This window comes from Sinohyriopsis cumingii, chromosome 1 (genome assembly GCF_028554795.1).
Source record: "Sinohyriopsis cumingii isolate HCF-2022 chromosome 1, ASM2855479v2, whole genome shotgun sequence".
Classification (NCBI taxonomy): Eukaryota; Metazoa; Mollusca; class Bivalvia; order Unionida; family Unionidae; genus Sinohyriopsis; species Sinohyriopsis cumingii.
The window spans coordinates 136,431,352-136,457,017 of NC_142961.1; the positions used below are offsets into that span (position 1 = coordinate 136,431,352).

At 34.9% G+C, this 25,666-nt stretch overlaps 1 protein-coding gene across 4 annotated transcripts in view; it reads right to left on the reverse strand.

Moving 5' to 3' along the window:
- The window catches only part of LOC149807920 (CAP-Gly domain-containing linker protein 4-like), a 96,877-nt gene that overhangs the window by 20,107 nt on the left and 51,104 nt on the right, over positions 1 to 25,666 (reverse strand). For 3 of the 4 annotated variants that reach the window (XM_089971995.1, XM_089972001.1, XM_089971983.1), the window contains exons 8-11: positions 14,725 to 14,850; positions 14,300 to 14,423; positions 9,166 to 9,189; positions 1,517 to 1,605 (exon numbers count right to left, since the gene is read on the reverse strand). In XM_089971995.1, coding sequence (XP_089828121.1) covers positions 1,517 to 1,605; positions 9,166 to 9,189; positions 14,300 to 14,423; positions 14,725 to 14,850 — 363 coding nt within the window. The remainder of the gene's footprint in view (positions 1 to 1,516; positions 1,606 to 9,165; positions 9,190 to 14,299; positions 14,424 to 14,724; positions 14,851 to 25,666) is intronic. The other variant, XM_089971990.1, reaches the window with a different exon arrangement.

Consider the following 25,666-nt stretch of genomic DNA (forward strand, 5'->3'; position numbering starts at 1 on the left):
CCATCTGCATTCCATTTGCATTCATTCTGCATGTTATTTGCATTCATTCTGCATTCCATTTGCATTTCATCTGCATTCATTCTGCATGTTATTTGCATTCATTCATCAATTCATTTGGATTCCTTCAACATTTCATTTGGATTCATTCTGCATTCCATTTGCATTCATTCTGCATGTTATTTGCATTCATTCTGCATGTTATTTGCATTCATTCTGCATGTTATTTGCATTCAATCTGCATTCCATTTGCATTCATTCTGCATTTCATCTGCATTCATTTATCATTTCATCTGCATTCATTCTGCATTCCATCTGCATTCATTCTGCATATTATTTGCATTCATTCATCATTTCATTTGGATTCCTTCAACATTTCATTTGGATTCATTCTGCATTCCATCTGCATTCATTCTGCATTCCATTTACATTCATTCATCATTTCACCTCTGTCTGTGTGGGTTCGAGTCTTGGATTCAGCTAATGTGGGTATGTGAGAAGCTTGCCAGTAGCTTCTCGTGGGTCGGTGGTTCTTTCCGGGTTCTTCCTCCACCATTAATACTGGCTGCCATGTATAGCCTATCATGTGCTGAAAAATGGCGTTAAACCTTACAACAACAACAACAACCATTTACATTCATTCTGCAAGTTATTTGCATTCATTCTGCATATTATTTGCATTCATTCTGCATTCCACCTGCATGTTATTTGCATTCATTCTGCATTCCATTTGCATTCATTCTGCATTCCATTTGCATTCATTCAACATTTCCTTTGGATTCATTCTGCATTCCATTTGCATTCATTCTGCATGTTATTTGCATTTATTCTGCATTCCATTTGCATTCATTCAACATTTCCTTTGGATTCATCCTGCATTCCATTTGCATTCATTCAACGTTTCCTTTGGATTCCTTCAACATTTCATATCGATTCATTCTGCATTCCATTTGCATTCATTCTGCATGTTAATTGCATTCATTCTGCATTCCATTTGCATTCATTCATCATTTCATTTGGATTCCTTCAACATTTCATTTGGATTAATTCTGCATTCCATTTGCATTCATTCTGCATTCCATTTGCATTCATCCTGCATTCCATTTGCATTCATTCAACATTTCCTTTGGATTCATCCTGCATTCCATTTGCATTCATTCTGCATGTTATTTGCATTCATACTGCATTCCATCTACATTCATTTTCCATTCATTCATTTCATTTGCATTCATTCATTTCATTTGCATTTACTCTGCATTTCATTTGAATGTAGTCTACATTTCATTTTTGTTTCAATAGCAAAATTACCTACACTGGGTCTGTATATATTTATTAAAATTATTTGCTTTTAATTTTTGAAGACAATTTCAGAGTGCAAAAATATGCATAAAAAAGAAATCCACAAAAATGACCAATTATACCATCTATGCTCAAAGAGACCTGCATCAGATTCTATGGTCTTTGCATCCAAATGAATATGTTAAATACTCTTACAAAACACACAACAAAAAATACTGACCTGAGTGCCGTTTTTCCACTTTTTCTGACACGGTTCCCCAGCTTATTGTGTCAAGAGACTCATTGGAACTAAATCTCTTGTCCCCTAATCTAGAAATGTAAAAAACATGACATCAGTCTCTTATACTCTAGTCCATAAAATGTAAAAACATATCATCAATCTTGACCCCTGATCTAGAAATGCAAAAACATCACATCAATCTCTTGTTCCCTAATCTAGAAATGTAAACCACTAGTCCCCTAATCTAGAAATGTAAAATAACATATTATTAACCTTGTCCCCTAGTCTAGAAATGTAAAATCATCACATCAATCTCTTGTTCCCTAATCTAGAAATGTAAAATAACATATTAATCTTGTCCCCTAGTCTAGAAATGTAAAAACATCACATCAATCTTGTGCCCTAACTGAGAAATATAAAAATGTGACATCAATCCCATGTCTGCTAATATAGAAATGTAAAAACATCACATCTCATGTCCTCTAATCTTGAAAGGTAAACCCCTTATCCCCTAATCTAGAAATGTAAAAAGATCACATCTCTAGTCCCCAATCTAAAAATGTAAAAATATCACATCAATCTCTTCTGTCCCCTAATCTTGATATGTAAAAACATCACATCAATCCCTTGTCCCATAATCTAGAAATATAAAAACATTACATCAATCTCGTGTCCCTAATCAAGAAAGGTAGAAACATCACATTAATCCCTTGTCCGCTAATCTAGACAATTAACAAAACCACATCTCTTGTCCCCCTAATCTTGAAATGTAAAAACATTACATTAATATCTTGTGCCCTAACCTAGATATATAAAAACATCGCATTAATCCCTTGTCCCCAGATCTAGAAATGTGAAAACATCACACTAATCCATTGTCCCCTAATCTAGAAATGTAAACATACATCACATCAATGCCTGTCCCCTAATCTAGAAATAAAAACCCCATGTGCCCTAATCTAGAAATGTAAAAACATCAATCTCCTTAGTATAATGCTAACAGTTAAGTCTGACACAACTAACTCCCTCTTATAATGCCAAGTTATAAATAGAGCTGTACATTTATGGCCGCTATTTTAACCTGAAGGGTTAAACCCCTCACGACAAGAAACTGCAATAAACTGCAATTCAACTGAAACCGCATAATGTTTCAGGTCCTGATCTTTTCTTCTCTAATTTAAGAACTTGAACACCAGAAATCCAAATCCATTTACATAGAAAGAAAAATAAAATGTGCAATGACAAATATCAATTAAATACCAAAATGAATCATAAAACCTAAACTCAGTCAAAACATGTGGTTAGCAAATGATTTTCAAACAGCCTAAGATATAAAGAGTGAAATAAAACCCAATACGGAAATACATACCAGTGAAAATGAACCTGTACCATGTTTGGTTGAAATGTCCTGAACAATCTGAAGGTTATGATCCAGAAACAACAAAAATATTTATAGGCTGACAGAGACATATGTAATGATAACTATATCCCCCATATTACACAAAGAAGTAGGAAGGGGGTGGGGGTGATAAGACAATAGAAGAAGAAGAAAAAAAATATCCCCCTCCGCCTAAATATCTGTCAGGTGAGAAAATGAGTAGGATATGACCCAGATCTCATATAAAGTTCATATGTGCAAAGTGTACAGGGAAGTGAGGTTTCATGAAAATTGCTCCAGAAATAAAAATGTGAATGCTGGATAAATATAGGTTCAGCTATAAACAGTTCCTATATTCTGTAAATTAGCAGAACATAGGGCTTCATTCATGGTAATCATTTCTAGAACTGACCAAAATTGTAGTTAAACATGTGTGAAACCAACAGTAATATCACTCTCAAATATAAACAATGAAACAAAACATCAAATTTAAACATAATATACAAAGTGTTTATTATAAACTCAAGTACACACTGTAACTGACCTTCAACTGTTTCTGTTTACAAGTAGGTAAAATGAAATTAGTTTTCTATGCATTCTGATTATAGTCAGTGTTATTGTTAGTTTGTTCCCAATACCAATCTTTGTAGCCAGTATTGTGCTGACATGCCATCAACTCCTAGACATACACATACTAAACAGAGCAAGCTTTCTTTGGAGCAGCAAAAATTTTAAGTCCCTGCCTAGTATTTCCAAATTCTTTCACAAAAATCCAAAAAAGATTTTAGATGTCAAACATCTTTTGCATTTGAATATCCTTTGCAATTGCTTTCTTTGTATTTAACAAAAACTTATCCTGTAGGCAAAGAAATTTAAATAAAAATTGTACAAACTTTACAGTAACCTAGAGCTATATAATGACTAAATTTTGTTATAAAAGCAAAAACTAAAAGAAAAAAACTACTCAAAGAACTGAAATGGTGCACAACTGCAAATTCTACCAAATGTCACTGTATATTATAATGCCCCCATCCCCATCCCACATTACCCCCTACACCCTACCCCAACCTACCCATATACCACCCCATCCCCACCCCAACACCACCAAACAGACACAGGGCTCATAATGCAAAATCTGTCACATGTCATCTTCCTGCTTCATCATGCAAACCAACAAGGATAATCTTTCACCATAGAGGAACTTAACCATAAAGTTAATTGAATTTCCACTAAGCAGTTTAGGTGTTGTGATAACAGACAAACAGACTGGCCAGACAAACAAACTGGTCAAACAAACAGACTGGCCAGACAAACAAACTGGTCAAACAAACAGACTGGCCAGACAAACGGAATGAAGGTATCACAATATATCCAATGCTTCTTGAAAAAGTGTAAGGATAATAACTACATATTTTCATCTTTCATGCAAATGATTTTTTCCTCATATTTACTGATATGTGCATGAACAGTCAGTCCAATCTACAGAAACAAAACTGAATGTGTTGACAGAAATGTGACTGCCATGTAAATCCACAGTTTCAAACCGAATCATCAAAATTAAACCATTCTTTATGTGGTTATTGAAATATTAATGGTATTTATGAAGATGAGAACAGCCAATCTGAATCATTCAAAAGATGCTTCATAAGAATAAACTCCATGCATGCTTTTAAACTTAGAATAAAAAATGGGATCATTCACCCTTCTATAATATGCACCCAACTACTAACATCATAGACTTGTATCGACCTTCAAATTATAAGCCAGAAGATTAGGGTCTAGGTTATCTGCATGAAATTACAAAACATAGACACCAATATGTGACAGCAGATCTAAGTCTATTTAAGTATACAATTAGTAACTTTCGATGAGGTGGATATAAGGATTTATAAAGCCCAGGAAAGCAATATGCATGTAGTATGAATCTGCTAAAATATAAAATGGTTGTTGAATGTACTGTCTCTGAAATCTGAAATATTTTAACTGATAAAAAATTGTTCACATAGTACAAAAACTTGCATTTCCATTTCCTTCACTATTTAAATTTGTGAGTTAGTGAAAGAAAATTACTTTAAGTCTAATCACTGTTGTAACATAGAGCCAAGAACTACTTTAAGTCTAATCACTGCTGTAACATAGAGCCAAGAACTACTTTAAGTCTAATCATTGTTGTAACATAGAGCCAAGAACTACTTTAAGTCTAATCACTGTTGTAACACAGGGCCAGGAACTACTTTATGTCAAATCACTGTTGTAATACAGAGTCAAGAACTACTTTAAGTTTAATTACTGTTGTAACAAAGAGCCAAGAACTACTTTAAGTTCAATCACTGTTGTATCAATGAGCCAAGAACTACTTTAAGTTTAATATACTGTTGTAACAAAGAGCCAAGAACTACTTTAAGTTTAATCACTGTTGTAACAAAGAGCCAAGAACAACTTTGGGAGCGCTCACCAGTTATTATGTACTTTTGAGAGTGACGTATGTAAGGTGAAGTTGTTTGCACTTAAAACAAGCACAATGGAGACAATGTTGGCATACCTCTAAGCTTCTAAGCTACATTAATGTAATGTGGATGATATTTTTTTGGATATTGTACTTTTGGAAACTGTACATAATCTAAGCACACTGCTAACTAAAATGACTGCTCCTTTGTGCTAAAAAATCAGCCCGAATTAGTCACTATCCATAGCAGCTATTAAAATAGGGAAAATGAATTTTGCCATACTAGCTAATACCAGCTTATGAAAGTGCAATGAATGAATTACCAAATATATAAAATGTAAAAAAAGTTATCAGCTCTTTTTTATACAATCTACCTCTGAAGTTCAGGAAGTGAAAATGACCAAGTGGTGCTAGGACTATTACACCCATCAATCATACACCAAAATAAAGGGAATTAAAGGTTCTTTGAATTATACCTAAAATATACAAGGTCTTTTTTAAATAGCCAGTATAACCAGTGAGGAAAGCCGCGGAAATTCTTTTTCTTTAAAATTCTAACCCTATGCAAAATACAAAACTGTAGAGCGCCACCTTTAAGTTTAATCACTGTTGTAACAAAGAGCCAAGAACTACTTTAAGTTTAATAACTGCATAACCCAGAGGACAATGATGTTACAATTCTGGGAATAGGTAGCTAAAATATTATACTGTATGTTGCCACAAGTGAGATCCAACTTAGCAAAATACAATACACTTCTACAGTTACTGACCTTTATATATCCATGTTTTAGCAAGGGAATACTATCACCCCCCCCCCCCCATCTGTCAATAACCACCTCTCCTCCTAAACATCTGCATGGAAATTCAATAAACTAGGTATAGTAATTGACCTTTTATATCCATATTTGTTAGCAAGGGGAGACTGTGGCACCCACCGTCTATCTCCTCCTAAACTTCTGCACGGAAATTCTCTATGTAAGTACAAAACAACAATAGGTTGCCCATGCAGTGACCATCTGTCAGTGGTATATAACTTTTGGGTTTTTGCCATGGTCAAATATCAAATATATAAAAATTGTAATTAAATTTAAAACCTGAATTTTTTAGTTGACCTAACTCTCAACCTGCATTTGCAGGGGTGAGGTGAGGAATATGATAAAAATTTATGGATATCTTCCCATGGGGAAAACCACAATGAAGTTGCTCAAGTTTCAAAATGTGGAAATTGTATGAATAGGTTATATCTAAGTTATAAATTACATTCTGCAGCAAGTTGAATAGTTAATATTTAAATACAGTCCTGATAGAAATAAAAAGAAAATTGCAAAAATACAACAACGTAGAAATACATTGATAATCTGGTAACAATAGAGTCCTACGGACTTCTGTCTATTACAAACTGTACAGTGCAAATGTTTCAAAGCTTATTTAAAATTGTGTTTCTGAAATCCAATTCATTTCTTTTAAATGATTTCATTTGTCTAGATGTTATAAATAAATGGGTGGGATGTATTCAGGTGCATTTGATCTCAACCTTATACAATGAATACTTCTACTAAACTAGATGTTAACAAGGAAGTATATATAAATATAAATGTATATTTCTCAGGCCTTAAGAAACCCTTCAATATGCTAGACATATCTGATGGTAATGGTATTCTGACCAATTGCAAATACCTGTTGTACATTCATAGTTATGAACATAAATCGTATTCTTGTCTTTAACTTCAATGCTGTAAAATCAGATACCTGGAATTTCACTCCTTTTCTGACAAAATAAGCACTTGACTGAAAATCTTCCTGTGACAGGTGTCAGACTATCTTGAGTGTAAGTCAAAAAGTCTCAACAGCAAATAGTCAAACCAGTTCTCATAGCTGAGATATAACTAAATATTGGCTGCGAAGAAGAACAATTTTGTCAGTTCAGGTGTTTAAATCCTTAAAAGCCAGTCTTCACTGACAACAAGTAATGTAATGAACATATTTATTCCTCAAAAAATGAAACTAGCAAAATTCTTCACTCATTTTACTATGTTTGAAAAAATGTCAGACAATGGAGATGAAGTTATGACAATGATATTTATATGCCAATCAATTAAGTTCCTTTTCTACACTGAGCACTACAGTAGTTCTAAACCTTTTATATTACTGGGTGCCGGAAGCTAAACAGGAGTTTGATGTTTCATGCATACAAAACAACAAAAAGTTATTTTAAATAAACCACAATATCTGCATCTACATTATACAAATTATGAAAAAAAATATCTATACTATTTAGAATAGGTAAGGCATTTCATCATTTTCATAACATTTTATTGTTTTATTTATGCAACAAACATCTGACTCCTGTACATCAGCAATCTCAACTTTCAGCTTATCCAGTAAAAAAAATTATTGTTTATAAAGTCATAATTTTATTAAGTTTCATTATGGATTTAAATGGTTGTAAATATATACGACTCAAAAGGTGCTGGAAATTTTAGTATGATCATGCAAGCTCCCCTGTTCTCTCTCCAAAATGAAAATCTAATGTCTGACAGTATATAAAAACATGCTTTCATCTTTCACTGTGAAACGTAATGTAGACTTTGTATGGTACTTGCAGTTTTGAGATTTGTTATGTCATCATTTGCATCATTATCTTTTGTGGCTTTGTGTCCTTGAAAAAGAGGAATCAGTAGATTTTGAAAGTGCTTGGGCTTGTTTTGCACCAGTTTTGTACTTTTTTTTCTGACCAGCACAAACTTTTTTTATCCAGTGCTTTTGGACAGAATGTTATTTGCCATGTAAAAGTCCATCCTAAAAGACCACTACTAATGCAGACTACCTTTCTTGAGACAATAGATTCTCAATGTACAGATTTATTTATAGTGTTATATAATGTTGTGACCTGTCTTGAGAGACCACCTGTCCTGACAGACCATTATTTTCTGGCAGAAATGGTGACCTTTCAAGACAGCTTCTACTGTGTGTGGACGTATGTGTGTGTGTATATATATATATATATATATATATATATATATATATATATATATATATATATATATATATATATATATAATTTTTGTTCAGTGGGGACTCATGTTTGGTCAGAGACTATTTTCTATACTGGAATGTGAACCATCAGTAACGATATCAGATTCAAGAGTAACTGTGATTTATGTAAGCATATGATGGGTATTACAAAAAATGTGCATGTTGGGTGGTTGTGCTTAATCGTGGATGAAATATTATGAGGGTTGCAAACTATGTTTCTAGCAGGGAACAAAAGATATTAGCCAATAATAGGGCAATGAAAAAAAAAACAAACAAACAAACAAGGAAGTTTTACATCTTTGATCTGAAACAAGTTTTTTCTTTTAGAATTCCTTCAGGGAGATAGATGTCACCCATACTTTTTAAACAATGTTTTTAAAATACTTCTTTTCCTATTTTAATTTTCTAAATATACCTACAACATTTCTGAATATTTTAATAAAGTTCTTTCATTTAAAAAAACCGGATGAGAAATTTATACTTTTTTGGTCCAATGACACTACAGGCAAGAAATATTTACCATACATACTCACTTGTAAGTGTACTCCAGTTGCAATCTAAACATCACATAATACATAGGAAAATATGGATGACTGCATTGTATTAGGAGTAATCAGTAGAACAAACAAAACTGACCTTGATCTGCCAATGTCCTATGCAATGGCAGATCAGGATCTATGTCGTTTGTAGCTGAAGTCAATTTATATGAGAGTATATTGAAGTAGTAAAACTCCCTTGTTGAATTTATTGCTCAAAGAAATAATTTTAAAAAATGAACCATGCAGTTACCCTTCCTCTGTCTCAAGAATAATCCTTTCAAGAGATGACAAAATACAATAAATATAAACCCATACTTTTTTTGTATACCTGTCAAAAATGCACAGAAATACCCACCTGCTTGACAAATTATATAACTATTCTTATCTTATTGTTTTTAAACTATAAAAGCAATAACACAACTACTGTCAGTTCCCAATATCATTTTGTTGTTATTTAAAATTACATTCCAATTGCTGAAATTTCAAATTAACACAAAGAATATAACTTTGGTGCTTGTTTTTTTAATTTTTTATAACAAAGTCTATCAGTTTAACTAAAACCATATTCAGTCTATGTTATAAACATTAAACAAAACAACATTTAAGCAGAACTGTACAAACATAATGGATAAATTAACTTGCAAAATGTAGTTTGTAACATCCTTGGAAACTTTAAGAGTTTCTTAAATATAAAACATCATGATGCTTACTGTTTTTGTACTTCATTTGTTTTGCAATGTATAATATACCATTTATTAGACTTTGACTGAAACACTTGCATACATTGCCATAAAATTATAGAAATTAAATTTATGTCCCGCTTCTTAACAGGAAAACATTTTTTATATGAGCCAAGCAAATATGTCCTCTACATTATCCTCAAAGTATCATGTATTTATATACAGTTTATACATATTTCAATGCTTGATTTCTGCTGTGGTAGGCTGTAAGGATACCGGATACTGATTCAGTGGGCTAATTCCACATAAACTTGGCAGGTGAAGGCAAAACAATTCATGTGACCATTTTCTGTTCACTTCTTGTGAATAACTGCCTGACACAAGCAGAAAAATGATGAAGAAAAACAACACAACTACAAAAAAAAATAGGGAGAAAGAGTGTTTAAAATAATAAGCATTTCTGTTTCCAAATTTTGTATATGGAGAAGACGATAAATGAGGATTCTGTGAACATCGTGTTAAGGCTTGCAGCCACTGCAACGTACTACCTATGCCCATGGATACAGAATCAAGGAAATGTGCCCCCTATGGGTTCGAGGATATGGGATCATGGTAATGTACCCTATAGGTTTGGGGATGTAGAATTTTGGTAATGTGTCTAATGAGGGCTCAGGACGTAGAATCATGGTAATGTGCCCACTGAGGGCTCAGGACGTAGAATCATGGTAATGTGCCCAGTAAGGGCTCAGGATGTAGAATAATGATAAAGTGCCCACTGAGGGCTCAGAATGTAGAATTATGGTAATCTTCCCTCAGGATGTAGAATCATGTTAATGTGCCCACTGAGGGCTCAGGATGTAGAATCATGGTAATGTGCCCACTGAGGGCTCAGGATGTAGAATCATGGTAATGTGCCCACTTAGGATTCAGGATGTAGAATCATGGTAATGTGCCCACTGAGGGCTCAGGATGTAGAATAATGATAAAGTGCCCACTGAGGGCTCAGGATGTAGAATCATGGTAATGTGCCCATTGAGGGCTCAGAATGTAGAATTATGGTAATGTTCCCACTGAGGGCTAAGGATGCAGAATAATGATAAAGTGCCCACTGAGGGCTCAGAATGTAGAATTATGGTAATGTTCCCACTGAGGGCTCAGGATGTAGAATCATGGTAATGTGCCCAATGAGGGTTCAGGATGTAGAATTGTGGTAATGCACAGTTGCTTCCAGGATCTTATCTAAAGGGGGCAGCTCCCCCCCCCCCCCTTATTAACTAAATAAGGGTAGAGTAGAAATAAATGAGTGCAAATGTGGAAACAGACATTGTTCAATATTTACCGAACACTTCAATATCTCTCTTTATTCCTGTTCAACTCTGTTAGAGCTCTGATGAAATTAAAATCTTTAAAAGATGTTGCCTCTAATTGTATAAGCATTAATCTGTTGCTTTTTCTGGGCTTAATATGTGCCTTAGCTGTGTATGAATATTGTTCTATGCTAAGAACCCCCTTTCACAGTCTGCTGTCTGAAGGGGCATATACACAGCTAGCTAAGCCAACTTGAACAAGTTGAGAAACTGTCTTTAATGCTGTTATATCCAATTTTCCACAGCTCATAGCAATAGTCTTTTTCTTACTTCTGTTCCAAAATGAGATTTTCACTAACATAAGCTCTGCCAAGATTTGACTTTCTTAAATCACTGCTTTGCTGGCTGCTGTGCCGGACTTATCTGTTCCATAATGCTGTGCTAGGATTTTACATCCCTCAATGCCTTAGCATCCTTTTTAAGACCAAGATAATCTGGTCAAATAAATAGCTTACTCTTTAACTTCATATCAGATTCTTATTTATTCATTTTATCTTAACCCTTAAAGGGTTATATATTTCTGCAGCAAATGATATATCTTTGCTAGCCAAGGTTCTGATAACCCTATCTATACCTTGGTATATCGAGCAGATATTTCTGAGTTTCATGTCTGTGAATTTAACTGGATGTGGCAGCAAGCCACCACATCCAATCAAAATTGAACTGTTCAAAATTTGAACACTTTTCCTATGTGACTGAGACAAGGGGAGCAAACAACTTGAATGGACTGATAAATAAGTAATTTTACAGTGTCGGTCCGTGTTTGCACAAATATCTTTCACTCAAATAGACCTGTAATGGCTTCCCTCCGGTACATAGTCATACTTTCGATGTTAAACTTACAAAGTATTCTTTTCAAGTCAATTGCAACCACCATTTTTGGCAGATGTACAATGCACCACACTAATGGTTAGTTGGCATTATATACTAAGGGCAGCAACACTTGAAATCTAATAGATGTCACTAGGACAAAGCACCAATATAGCTGTTTGATCCACCAAGGTGTAGATAGGGTTATCGAAACCTTGGCTAGTGAAGACACAAATGATCCTGCAGGGCTAAATTGTCTTGGATGAGAAATTAAACATTCACTCTGATTTTAAATTGTCTGTATTTTAATCAGGCTTAGTGTTATGACTTTTCTATAGTTAATTTCAAAATATTGCTGACAGAGGGGTTGACCTCCATGCAGTCCGTTCTTATCCATTGGACTTGTATTCAGAATCATTTTTGGTTTTCAAAATCACTCTCTGTTATCTCCAGTAACATTTTCACTGCTCCAATAATCTGATAATAGCTTAGACTTTAAAAATCATTGTCATCATTGTTATCATCAGCTGAATTAAATCATCATCTGAAGATTTTAAACCTTGGGACGTGGCCATTTTGTGTGCTCAATGTTGTCTCTATCTGAAACATGCATCAGTAAAACTTCCTTGATAAAAAGATCAAATTACAACAGATAGCTTGTTCTGGATGCAATGTGTCAATCAAATTAAAGTTTAACACCCATTAATGTCAAGCTGCAGAACCCAGCCATGTAAAGATTTGCCCTATGTGAAAAAAGACAGATGTCACAAAAAGTACTATGATATCTTCTATTGGTAGCATGACTTATGCTGCAACAAAGATTTTAAGAATTAACAGTTAAATAAAACTTGTATACTACGCAGATTACAGTTTACTACACACAAGTTTAAATTAATATGCTGGAGTTCTTGTGAATCACAACTCTCCAAGTGTGCAAATTTGTATGATTCACACCCTCGCAGCGTCTCTACGTAATGTAGCCCTGCAAGCTTGGAGATGTAGACTCATGGTAATATGACCCTGCAGGTTGGGGGGGGGGGATGTAGAATCAAGGCAATATTCCTTCTATGGGTTCAGGGATGTAGAATCATGGAAACATGTTCCCTGCAGGTTTGGGAATTTAGAATCATACAATACACTTTCTATGAGCTCAGGGATGTAGAATCATGGTAATTTACCCCATATGGGCTCAGGGATGTAGAATCATGGTACTGTACCCTCTTGTGGGCTCAGGGATGTAGAATTGTAGTAATGTACCCCGTGGGTTTGGGGTTGCAGAATCATAGTAATGTACCCCCTGTGGGCTTGGGGTTGCAAAATCATGGTAATGTACCCCCTGTGGGTTCAGGGATGTAGAATCATGGTAATGTATCCCAAGTGGGCTCAGGGATGTAGAATCATGGTACTGTACCCCATTGTGGGCTCAGGGATGTAGAATCATACTAATGTACCCCCTGTGGGCTCAGGGATCTAGAATCATGGTAATGTACCCCAAGTTGGCTCAGTTATCTAGAATCATGGTAATATACCCACTTGTGGGCTCAGGGATGTAGAATCATGGTAATGTACCCCCTGTGGGCACAGGGATGTAGAATCATGGTACTGTACCCCCTTGTGGGCTCAGGGATTTAGAATCATAGTAATGTATCCCTTGTGGGCTCATGGATGTAGAATCATAGTAATGTACTCCCTGTGAGCTCATGGATGTAGAATCATAGTACTGTACCCCCTGTGGGCTCATGGATATAGAATCATAGCAATTAACCCTCTGTGGGCTCATGGATGTAGAATCATAGTAATTTACTCCCTGTGGGGTCATGGATGTAGAATCATAGTAATGTACCCCCTGTGGGCTTGGGTTGCAGAATCATAGTAATGTACCCCCTGTGGGCTCAGGGATGTGAAATCATGGTAATGGGTCCGCTGCAAGCTTTGAGATGTGGAATCATGCTAACATACCCCTTGCAGGTTCGGGGATGTAGAATCATAGCAATATACCCTCTATGGGCTCAGGGATGTAGAATTATGGTTATGGGCTCCTGAGGCACAGTAACAGAATAGGCCTGATATGATCTCATGCATATGACAAAAGGCAACTAATCTTGGCAGAAGCCACAGTTTCGGTCACAACCAAATGGAGTGGACTAGTACTGGATCAACCCAGGTAAGTATTCACTCTAATAGCTTGAGCAGTAAATAAGCTACTTGTGTTGCTGTGCTGTAATGCACCTGAAAATCATTATAATGTAGTCTCTCCCCATCCCCCCATATCTAACCTGCAAAAATACGTAAACACAAAATGTATAATCTTAAAATTCATCCCACCATCACCACTGTTGCTGTGACTACTGCAAAAATAATACCTATATCTGCTCAAGCATACACGTATGAAACAAAGAGTGTGACAGAGAGTGGCACTTTCAGACAGGAATAACAGATATCATGAAATCTAACAGTAAAGATAAGAGACATAAAAAAGTTACGGAGATAATACAAGTCAAGACCTGTATTGAAATCCATGACTTACTTTTGTATTCTTGATGGAGGTGCAAAAACCCCATGCTTCATACGACATATGAAGTATGTTTCTCCATTCACTGATCCATCATTTTTCCCTACTGGCCGGTCCAATTCCACACCATACCAGATACCTGAGTAAGATTGTATGGATATGAGACATGTCACCTTTAGCAGTAAAATGCATATTGATATCATGTTTGTTATGTCGTATCTCAGCTTGTGAAAAGTATAAGTTTAAGTATACTAAAGATATATTTGTTACAAGAATACAATCATAATACTCAACATGAATGGATATAATTGCTTATAAATTCTGAAATCGACATTTTACTTTGGAAATAAACAATACTGTGTAAATTACTGAAACTGATGCACTTTACGAATAAATTCTCCTACTTTATATTCTACCATGCACATCTGTTGCTTACAAACCAGGAGCAAACTTGGTTTCTCCAACAAATTTGACAGTCCCCTTTCTTTGTCCAGCAACTATCACTCTATCCCCAACCTCAATCTCTGCCAGAGAAGATATAGAAGACGTTCTGGACTTCGTAAGCCCTGAAGTTAAAATTGTAAACATATTAATTCCTGTCATAAAAATAACCTGCCATTCAACTTGCTTATGAGTCAGACCCAACAGCAAACTGTACAGACCCAAATCTATCATCACACAATGCACCATCAGATTCGGGTCTGTGCAATTTGTTAGGAGCAATAAGTAGAACAAACAACATGAACCCCAATCTTCTGATGCATTACATGAAAGCAGATCAAAATCTGTGTTGTTTGTAACTGAAGTTGTTAAATAAACACATAAATATAGTACCGTAAAACCTGTATTGAAGAATGGTAATGGTACCCTAAAATTGTTTTTTGAACAGTCATTTAAAAACAAGACGGAATATTCAAGGAAACTTGGATATATGAATTCTGTCCTTTCCGGGTGAATAAAGCTATCTGCTAAGAAAATGTTACACTATATATTTATATAAAATGTGGAAAACCAGTTATATGAAGGTGCAGTTCAAAACACCCTTCATTTACCTGTTTTCATATTTTCATCATTTGAGAAGATGACTGTTTCATATTCATGCATTAACAGTGTTTCTGATGTGGGTTACAAAATTTGCAATTTGTAAAAAGTATATCCTTTTGGCAGCATTTTTACAAATTTGGCAAAACTTTCAGATGAAAAGGAAAGTTTCAATAAAGAAGATTACAATCTGTTAGTGGGTTTAAATGGCACTTTTAACACATTACAGGCCATATTATGCCAAGGAAATGGGAGTTAAGTGCCTTTTCCAAAGACACACCAAGGCAGCTGACCCTGGATGGCATATGCAGGTATCAAACATGTAACCCCTGGATTATATATGACACTCTACCAACTAAACTACTACTGCTCCCTTTGTTACCATCAATCCTATCTGAGTAAATGTAACAATGGTTGTGTGGACCATTTGAGCTGGTTAACTATTGGATGGGACCCATACAAAGATAAGTTGCCAAAATTACAATGGCTCATTCAATTAATTACCATTTAACATGGGTAACAAATTTAGTTCAAAGCCTTTATAGAGAATTCAGTCAAAAGTCCATCAAAGTTTATTCTGTCAGCCTATATTGCAAGGTTAACAGATAAATACATGGCACAATGAAATGAAACACAATTGTTAGCGTCATTACTTAACATTGGCAATGAAATGATTTCTTAATCTTCAAACAGTGCCTTAAGAATTAAGCAAAATGAAAAAGCTGTACACATAAATTATGTTCTAATGCTAATGCATGTAGTCCTAATTGGATAGAATTTTGGGGTGAGGTGGATTTCCTGTTGGTCCTAGCATTTTAAGAAATGAAGGAAGGAAGGATGAAGAGAATAAAAAAGAAAGCTTACTGATTGGGTACTAGACCTCAGTCCTTACTGTCAATGACCAAAATATCTGGACATAAAAAATAATTACTTTTTCTCTGTCCAGATAAATCATGCACCAGAGAAAATTATCAATTCTTTAAATATTTTGTCTGGAAAATTAGTTCAATTGTTGTCTGTGAATCAATATTCAATGATGATCACAAGTGGTCTATATAAACAAGGTTGTGCTATATGATAACTTGCCAATAAAGAACACTTTCATGATTATGTTTCAGTCTTTTCTCCAAAGGAAGTGTGGTTGCATTTCTAGTGAGTGTTTATGTGTGTATCAGTCTGTCAAGCTTGAAGATGTACTACCTCTTGTGATTAGTGTCAACCAGCCCTAATTGATATAATTACCAATGGTTTATTTCTGTAAAGTCTAATTCAAGAACTGTGGAAGATACCAATTTGCTTAATCTGTTTCAGTTAAGTACATGTGATAACAAATTCAACTGATTAAAACCCAACAAGTTTCAGCCATTGCTAGAGAACTGTCTATGACTGGAGCCTATTCTAATATCAAGACTGCTTTTGAAAACAGAATGTATTACTGACATGATATACATCTATCCATATTTTCCTTTAAAATATTTCAAACGATAGCTCCAATTATGGCAATGAACACCCTAAATATGCAAATGAGATAAATCACTTAACCCATTTTAGGAATTTAATTATGCAACACATTTTACTGTAATGATACTCTGGGTACAAAGACCAAACTATGACCACAACAAGGTTTCATTGATACTCTGGGTACAAAGACCAAACTATGACCAAAACAAGGTTTCAATTATACTCTGGCTACAAAGACCAAACTATGACCCAAACAAGGTTTCAATTATACTCTGGGTACAAAGACCAAACTATGACCAAAACAAGGTTTCAATGATACTCTGGGTACAAAGACCAAACTATGACCAAAACGAAGTTTTAATGATAATCTGGGTACAAAGACCAAACTATGACCAAAACAAGGTTTCACTGATACTCTGGGTACAAAGACCAAACTATGACCAAAATGAGGTTTTAATGATACTCTGGATACAAAGACCAAGCTATGACCACAACAAGGTTTCAATGATACTCTGGGTACAAAGACCAAACTATGACCAAAACAAGGTTTCAATGATACTCTGGGTACAAAGACCAAACTATGACCAAAACGAAGTTTTAATGATAATCTGGGTACAAAGACCAAACTATGACCAAAACAAGGTTTCAATGATACTCTGGGTACAAAGACCAAACTATGACCAAAACAAAGTTTTAATGATACTCTGGGTACAAAGACCAAACTATGACCAAAATGAGGTTTTAATGATACTCTGGGTACAAAGACCAAACTATGATCAAAATGAGGTTTTAATGATACTCTGGATACAAAGACCAAACTATGACCATAACGAAGTTTCTTAAAGGGGACAACTGACTGAATAAAACTGAGACAACAAGAACTTGTGGAATTGCTTATCACACACAAAATTTATTTTATTGGAAATGGGAAAACAAATGTAATAACCTGCATATATGTACACTTTATATCACACAAATTAATCCACTTTACTGAGAATGTGAATTGTCAGCAGCTAGTCTTGGTAACTCTTTCAGTTAATCCATGGGATGATGTGGGCAATCAAAGACGTTTCATGGTTTGACAGTTGTCTATTCAGATATATTACTGAGTACTGGTACAAAAGTTCCAACTTAAATGGGTATTTTTTTTATTTTGGCTTTACACATGTTACTTGGTAATTTTTGTGCTATTGCAAACTATGACAAATTAAAAAATATAATTTAGAGAAAATTGGAAGGGTTTAGATATTTAGGTCAATTACAGTGAACACTTGATTGCCAGAGTGGTATGCAATACTAATTATGACAATTTTTCATGAAGCTAAGTTTTCAATATAGTGAATTGTCACACTATGATTTAGTCAGTATAATTTTATACAAATTCAAAGCTCATAACTTCATGTTAAAACAAGAAAACAAACATTGAATGCATAGTAAAGTATTACTGAGTTATTGCAGTAACATCTTTCCATTCAAAAAGTTTTTTTACTGGTATAATTAATACATTACTGGCTTTAACATGCTATGGAAATGAGAGCTAAGTGCATTTTGCAAGGATTCACTGAGGCATCCAACAACAGACTGGCCTTCATGTGTATCTAACCAGTGACCATCTGATTACAAGCCCAAGACTCTACAAATCAGGTTACTGTGACTCATTGCTTACACTTAAAAACCTAGAATTCCCCAATGGGCTATGTACTCTACTGACTGAAAAGAATTTTCAGGAACTTAAGACCATTTCTTCTTTATAAGTGTCGAGTCTTGAAATCATCTCTGATATTCTTGAGTGTTACGATTTCCAAGTTAGCCATGTGGCACTCATATAGGCTGTAAGAAGACTGGTACCATTTTCATTTAAAATAAATAAGACACTATTAGAACACTTTCTGTGAAAATCCCATTCTGATATCAGCATTGTTTTCATTTAGTACAACAAGACCATCTTCGCAAGCCAAGGTTCCAATATGTTAACCCTATCTGTATTGAGCAGATAATTTAGTGCTTTTTCCTTGCAACATCTATTGGATTTCATGAGTTGCCTCCCTTAGTATGCAATGCCAATTAACTAATAGCGTATAACAGCGGTGCATTGTACATCTGCCGAAAATGGTGGAAGCAATTGACTTTAAAAGCATATTTTGTAAGTTTAACATTGAAAGTATGACTATGTGCCAGAGAGAAGTCATTAAAAGTGTATTTGAGTGAAAGGTATTTGTATAAACAGGGACTGGCACTGGAAATTTGCTTATTTATGAGTCCATTCAAATTGTGTACTCCCCTTCATTCGATCATGTAAGAACAGTGTTAAAATTTGTACAACTTAATTTTGAATGGATGCAGTGGCTTGCCTCCATATCCAATGAAATTCACAAACCCAAAGCACATAAATATCTGCTTGATAGGATTAATATATCAGAATCATGTCTAGTGAAGATGCAAGAAGACATCAATGAGCAATAATTTTAAGTTCATTTAATAATATAACATATACTACCTATTTATACTGTGACATTTAATAATATAACATATTCTACCTATTTATGCTGTGACATTTAATAATATAACATATACTACCTATTTATGCTGTGACATTTAATAATATAACATATACTACCTATTTATACTGTGACATTTAATAATATAACATATACTACCTATTTATGCTGTGACATTTAATAATATAACATATACTACCTATTTATACTGTGAAATTTAATAATATAACATATACTACCTATTTATACTGTGACATTTAATAATATAACATATACTACCTATTTATACTGTGAAATTTAATAATATAACATATACTACCTATTTATACTGTGACATTTAATAAGATAACATATACTACCTATTTATGCTGTGACATTTAATAATATAACATATACTACCTATTTATACTGTGACATTTAATAAGATAACATATTTACCGTATGTTTTCGGACTGCAACAAATAATTACTTTTTTTGTCGTCAGAATACATATCAAATTCTGTAATTAGGTGTCCAAAAACATACAGCTGAAGATAGATTTATCCCCCCCCCCATGTCTGTAACAAAGTTACCGTTAGCTCACATGACGACGTGCTGCCATGAAGTAAAACATGTATTTTGTCAAGCACCACGGAAAGGATAATGAATGAAAAACAGGCATTACTTGCCTATTTTGTCTATGTGATACATGTCCATCCACCAGAAAACACAGCCATACATGTATTAGAGCCATGATTGTGTGCGTATTTTCCAAAAGAACCGCCATATTACTATATAATCTTGCAATCCACAGTTTAACCCTTTGCTAATCGGTGATCATTAAAATCTACATTACCAACGCGTGCAAGCTTAATTTCTGTGTCATTAAGATATTAATGCAAACTAAATAAAAAGATTTTGGAATTATAATTTTTAAGATATTTATGACAGAAACATTAGTATTGAGAGTAGAAATACCGGTACATGTATGATGGCTAATCTTAGAGCACCAAAGGTGAGAGGCTCCATATGGGATGAGTGTTGTATGCATGCATAGGAAGGGTAAAAATAACAAGTTGCAATATAAGAGTCAGCATGATTAATATGTTGGTATTTTATAAAAAGTTAAGGTGGTCTATTTGTTCTGGTTCTCTCTTTTTTTTCTCCCCACCTAGCTGAGGGTAGCTTCAAAATGAGTAGAGTTTGCTGACTCGAAACAATCGACTGCTTAAAGATTGTTTTGATGTACCGGTATGTCGGAGATTTCAAGGTGTCTAGGTGATAATTGTTAATAATAAAACTTGTGGGATTTCTTTGACATGTGTGTTCGGAAATAAAATGCAGCCATCTGGATTTCATTAAAAGAGCACATGATGTACCGAACATTTAGCACCCACAATCAATATTTATCGTCTACAAAGAGGTTTACTACCAATAGAACAATAACTATGTTTAAACCTTGGTATATAATGCCTCAGGGATAAGGGGTTTGTTTTGTTGCACAATGCCAATAAATTTTACTAATCCATACCGACTCTCCGATGTATTGTTTAATGATATAAAGCAGGGGTCATGGTTTCTAATCAAAGCCATAACTGTCACACCTGTTTGAAGTGGTTTCGTATGTAATAATGTCTACACTGACAACCAATCATATTTTTGTTAGCCAATCAAGCTATTAAAATATAAAGTATAAATAAAATACCCACCACAATCAAAAGTTTATATACTGGATAGCTGTCGTTGTGAAACATAATATTGTTAGTACTGTAATAATTTTGATGGATAAGTTTATCATACGTTATGCAACAAGCAAGGAGGCACTGCCTAGTTCGTGGAGGGACTCTCCCTTGCCAAAATCGTCTCCAAAGAGGCCAGTAGGCCGTCCACAGAAGCGACATCGAATTAATGATTCTGAGGATGCATCACAAAAAGAACCACCTAAGAAGAAAGCTGCTCTAGATGACAAGTCTGATTATCTTGAACCCAAGAGTGCTCCACCCGGTTCTGTACGTGGTCACTATAAACATTATACATTAAAGCAAAAGCAGGATATCGTTAACAATGCAAAATGTCTGGGAATTAGACCTACAGCAGAAAAATTCAAGATTCCGAAATCCACAGTGAGTACCTGGATGAAAATTGACTTTTCTGCTAATCTGAACTTGAACGGACATTTGCCTAAGTGTGGACAACCCATTTCATATGGACAAGCTATGGATGATAAGATAGCTCAATGGGTGCTCACTCAGCGTGACTTACAAATTCCAGTCAGTGTTGAGGGAATATGTATATATGCCAAGAAGCTTGTCTCAACAGAATTTCCGGAGAGCAAATTCCATGCCAGTCGTTCATGGGGAGAGAGTTTCATGAAAAGACATGACTTTGTGCTCAGAAGCAGGACCTCTCTTGCCCAACGTTTACCAAATGATTTGGAAGAAAAGATTGCTTCGTTCCACAAGTTTGTGATGTATAGACATGAGGAGGACGAGTTTGACAATAAGTTTATTATTAACATGGACGAGACACTGATGTACTTTGATCTTGTACCAGGGAAAACAGTGGACAAAGAAGGAACAAAAAGCATTCTGATTCGTACAACTGGTGCGGAGAAGAGACACATTACTGTCGTTTTAGCCGTTGCAGGTTCTGGCGACGTATTACCTCCAATGATTATTTTCAAGGGAAAGAGACAACTAGATCTGAAGGCACCAAAAGGGTGGATTATTGCAGTTCAAGAGAAAGCATGGATGGACGAAACGCTAATGCTGCGATGGATTGAAGAAATTTATTTGCCATTCACCAGAAGAGAGTGATCACTATTAGTTATGGATTCGTTCCGGACTCACATCACTGATGACGTGAAGAAACAGTTGTGGCGCGGAAATGTTGTGCCAGCAATAATACCTGGAGGCTGCACATCCAAATTGCAACCTCTTGATGTGAGCATCAATAAACCTGTCAAGAGCTACCTCCGCCGCAGCTGGACGGAATACATCAGGGATGCTACGAATGCATTAATATCATCTAATGAAAGCAGCAACGGATGGATCAAGACAGTCAGCAGACAGACTGTATTGGACTGGGTTGTAAATGCCATGGACACAATGAAGGAAAAACGCACAATGATAATTAAATCTTTCAAGGTGTGCGGCATCAGTGTCAATCTGAGCGGAAGTGAAAACGCGCTGATCAGAAATGACAAACAATTAAACAATATGGATGATGATAGTGATACAGAATTTGAGGGCTTTTCGCCCGAGGACCTACAAAAGGCTATGGACAAGCTACTTGATATTGAATAATATATTTAAATATATTACAGCATTAGATCATATTTCTTTTCATTCTTTGATATTGCTACTTATTGTGTATGGCTTAATATAACAATATTTATCTATCTATCTGCATACATACATACATAAATATATACATACGATTAAAAAATTTAAATTATATTAGTTCATGGAAGTTCATGATCACAATAAATAATTATCTACCAAGTGAAGCGAATTTTGTATCAGTTAAATTAATGGTAAACACGCTGTGAATTTTACAACAAAATGAAGCAGCAGATCTTCCTAGATTGTGTCCGAAAACATAAATTGCAGAAAAAATTATAGCAGAGCAATGTCCGAAAACTTACAAGGCATTTAAATATTATATTTTCAACAAAAAAAAAACGGTGTCCAAAAACAAACGGTGTCTGAAAATATACGGTAAATACGGTACTACCTATTTATACTGTGACATTTAATAATATAACATATACTACCTATTTATACTGTGACATTTATTTTTAAAAACACCTGGTGGATTTGCAAATGAACCTGAAACATAAGTAAACATTTGAAAGTTGCAAATTATCAACAAGAGAAGAAAATAATCAGTTTTGGGAATGTGTTTGCAAAAAAGTATATAAAAGTCTACGGGAACATGAACTATGAAGTAAATAAATCAGCACTAAGCATCAACAAATACTAATGCTTTTTAATGCATATTACCAGCTCCTCTGTGGGTCACTACCCAAAATCAACTACACAGGGTTTATTCTAGAGCTGAAATTGTTGGGGGACAAATTCTCACTTTCGTTTGGAAAGAGGGTGTAATTTAGGATACAGGTTGGATTTAATGAGGAAATAACGGTAGGGCTTGTAAAATAGAATTCACTCATTTGGTTGAGATTATGGCACTATTTGTTTTTGAAATTAGTGCTAACCTGCAGTTGCACATCCTAGAATGACCCTGTTACATATATGATGTCTTTCTGCCATGATATCATGTTTAAACAGGGTTAGTAGCATATTTCTTTAAAAAATTTCCAGGTTTTTAAAAAGGTTTCCAAGGTTCAAAATCATGTTTTTCAAGGTGCATTATTACATTAATTTTAAAGGATTCATAAATTAAACTGTATGTAAACACAAGTTACTACCTACTATTACTTCATACGAGGAACATTTCTTGCAATTTAAAAAAACAACAACCTAAAATCAAAAGTATTATCATTGATGTCATTCCCATTAATACTAAACATCCCACATCTGGGCATTATAATAATGTACAGTCACTGATGTTATTCCCATCAATGCTAAACATCCTACATCTGGGCATTAGAATAATGTACAGTCACTGAACAATGTTCATTTGACTCTAATAACACTACACTATTTACAAAGTCCACAATATTTTGAGTGAATTTCTTCAGTTATTGTAGCTTGTCATCAAGCTGTGCTTCAAGAAGTCCAAGTTCAATGATTTTGTCCTTAACACTTTTCCTCAAACTATCTGATGTCGTGATACTTTAAATTTTCCTACGGGTCTCTGTTTTCAATGCCTGGTTATCAGCAGCAGCTGCCATTGTCTCAATGTCTTTTTCAGTGCCTGCCTTTCTTCTCTAACTCTGCTATTTCCTCATCCAGTGCATTGTTTTGTGTCCTCCTCTCTCTTGCTCAAGGTTTTCCCTCTGCTCATCCAAGTACATGTTGTACCTACTATAAGCACTGCCTGCATTTATAAGTATTTTTGGTGTCGTATCAATTTGGCGAATTCCACCAGCATTTCTTACACTGTCAATACTCTCTCCTTGCAACCAGTCCTTTCCTTCATATTTACATCTTCACACTCATTACTGATAGAAAAACTCCTTTCAATGGTAGCCTGTCATGGAAAGACTTTACAGGATTCCCATTCAATAATTCCTACTATGAAAATGAGATCCAAATAACAACATACTTTTTAAAGTGAAACTCTACTGTAAACCCGTCTGAAACCTACCAATGAGTATTAAATTCATGGGAAAAATCTAAATTAATATGGGCTCCTGTGCTGAGGCCTTGTTATTTATGCCCCATCCCACCCCATAAAACAAAAAAGTTACAAAAATATTTGTTCTTTATATTATCACTTATTTAAAAAGAGCACATCGATATCTTAAACATTTTCATATTAGATATACTAATATTTCTCTCAGCTTAGCTGTATTCTATATTTTTAGATTTATCTTGCTCATTTTAATTATTGTCTGGCCTATTTCTATTCAATCCAAAAACAGATCTAGATCGAACAAATTTCATAATTAAGACTACATACAGTTTCTATTTTAAAACGTGAAGCTCCGTGTTCACAGACATACCTCTTTTGTCAAACATAATTTCATGCTTAAGGCGTCTTCTTGTTTTGCTGTATTAGCCACAATTACATAATTTACGAGAGGTAGGGTGATTTTTTCCCCAGCTGCATGTGACCGTAGAGCACTCTCTCCCACTGCATGCAAATCAATAGCCATCCAACATAATCTGCATTTTCCAAACTTTATATTTTTCCCTGTCTAGCCACTAAAGTTGGAACTGACAGCCAGCCATTTTGAAGCTTACAAATGATTCAGATTTAAACCGTGGCTACATTCAGAAATTCGAAATGTACGACTGCACAGTGGCCAGTTGTGGAAATTTCCGTTCTGGGACAAACTTAGTGAGAGAGCATTTCTTTCCTTGTTTTTTTATATATATTTAAATCTGCAAAATGGAACTATTTATTAATTCCTTTAGGTTTCAATAAAATCAAGGCTTTTCAATGTACCCAGACAAAATTTTGAATTTTCAAGGTGTTTTCATGGCCTTGAAGGACAAATTCATTTTTCAAGGCTTTTTAAGGTTCCCTATGGACCCTGTTTAAAGCTTTGGTTGTTGTTGTTGTTGTAGGGTTTACCATCATTTTTCAGCACATGATAGGCTATACATGGTGGCAAGTATAATTGGTGAAGGAAGAATCCTGGAAAACCCAGGGAAGAACCACCCAACCCACGAGAAGCTACTGGCAAGCTTTCTCACGTACCCATGTTAGCCAAGCCAGAGATTCAAAACCATGCATACAAGTGAGATGGCAGTGATCCTGAACGGTGAGT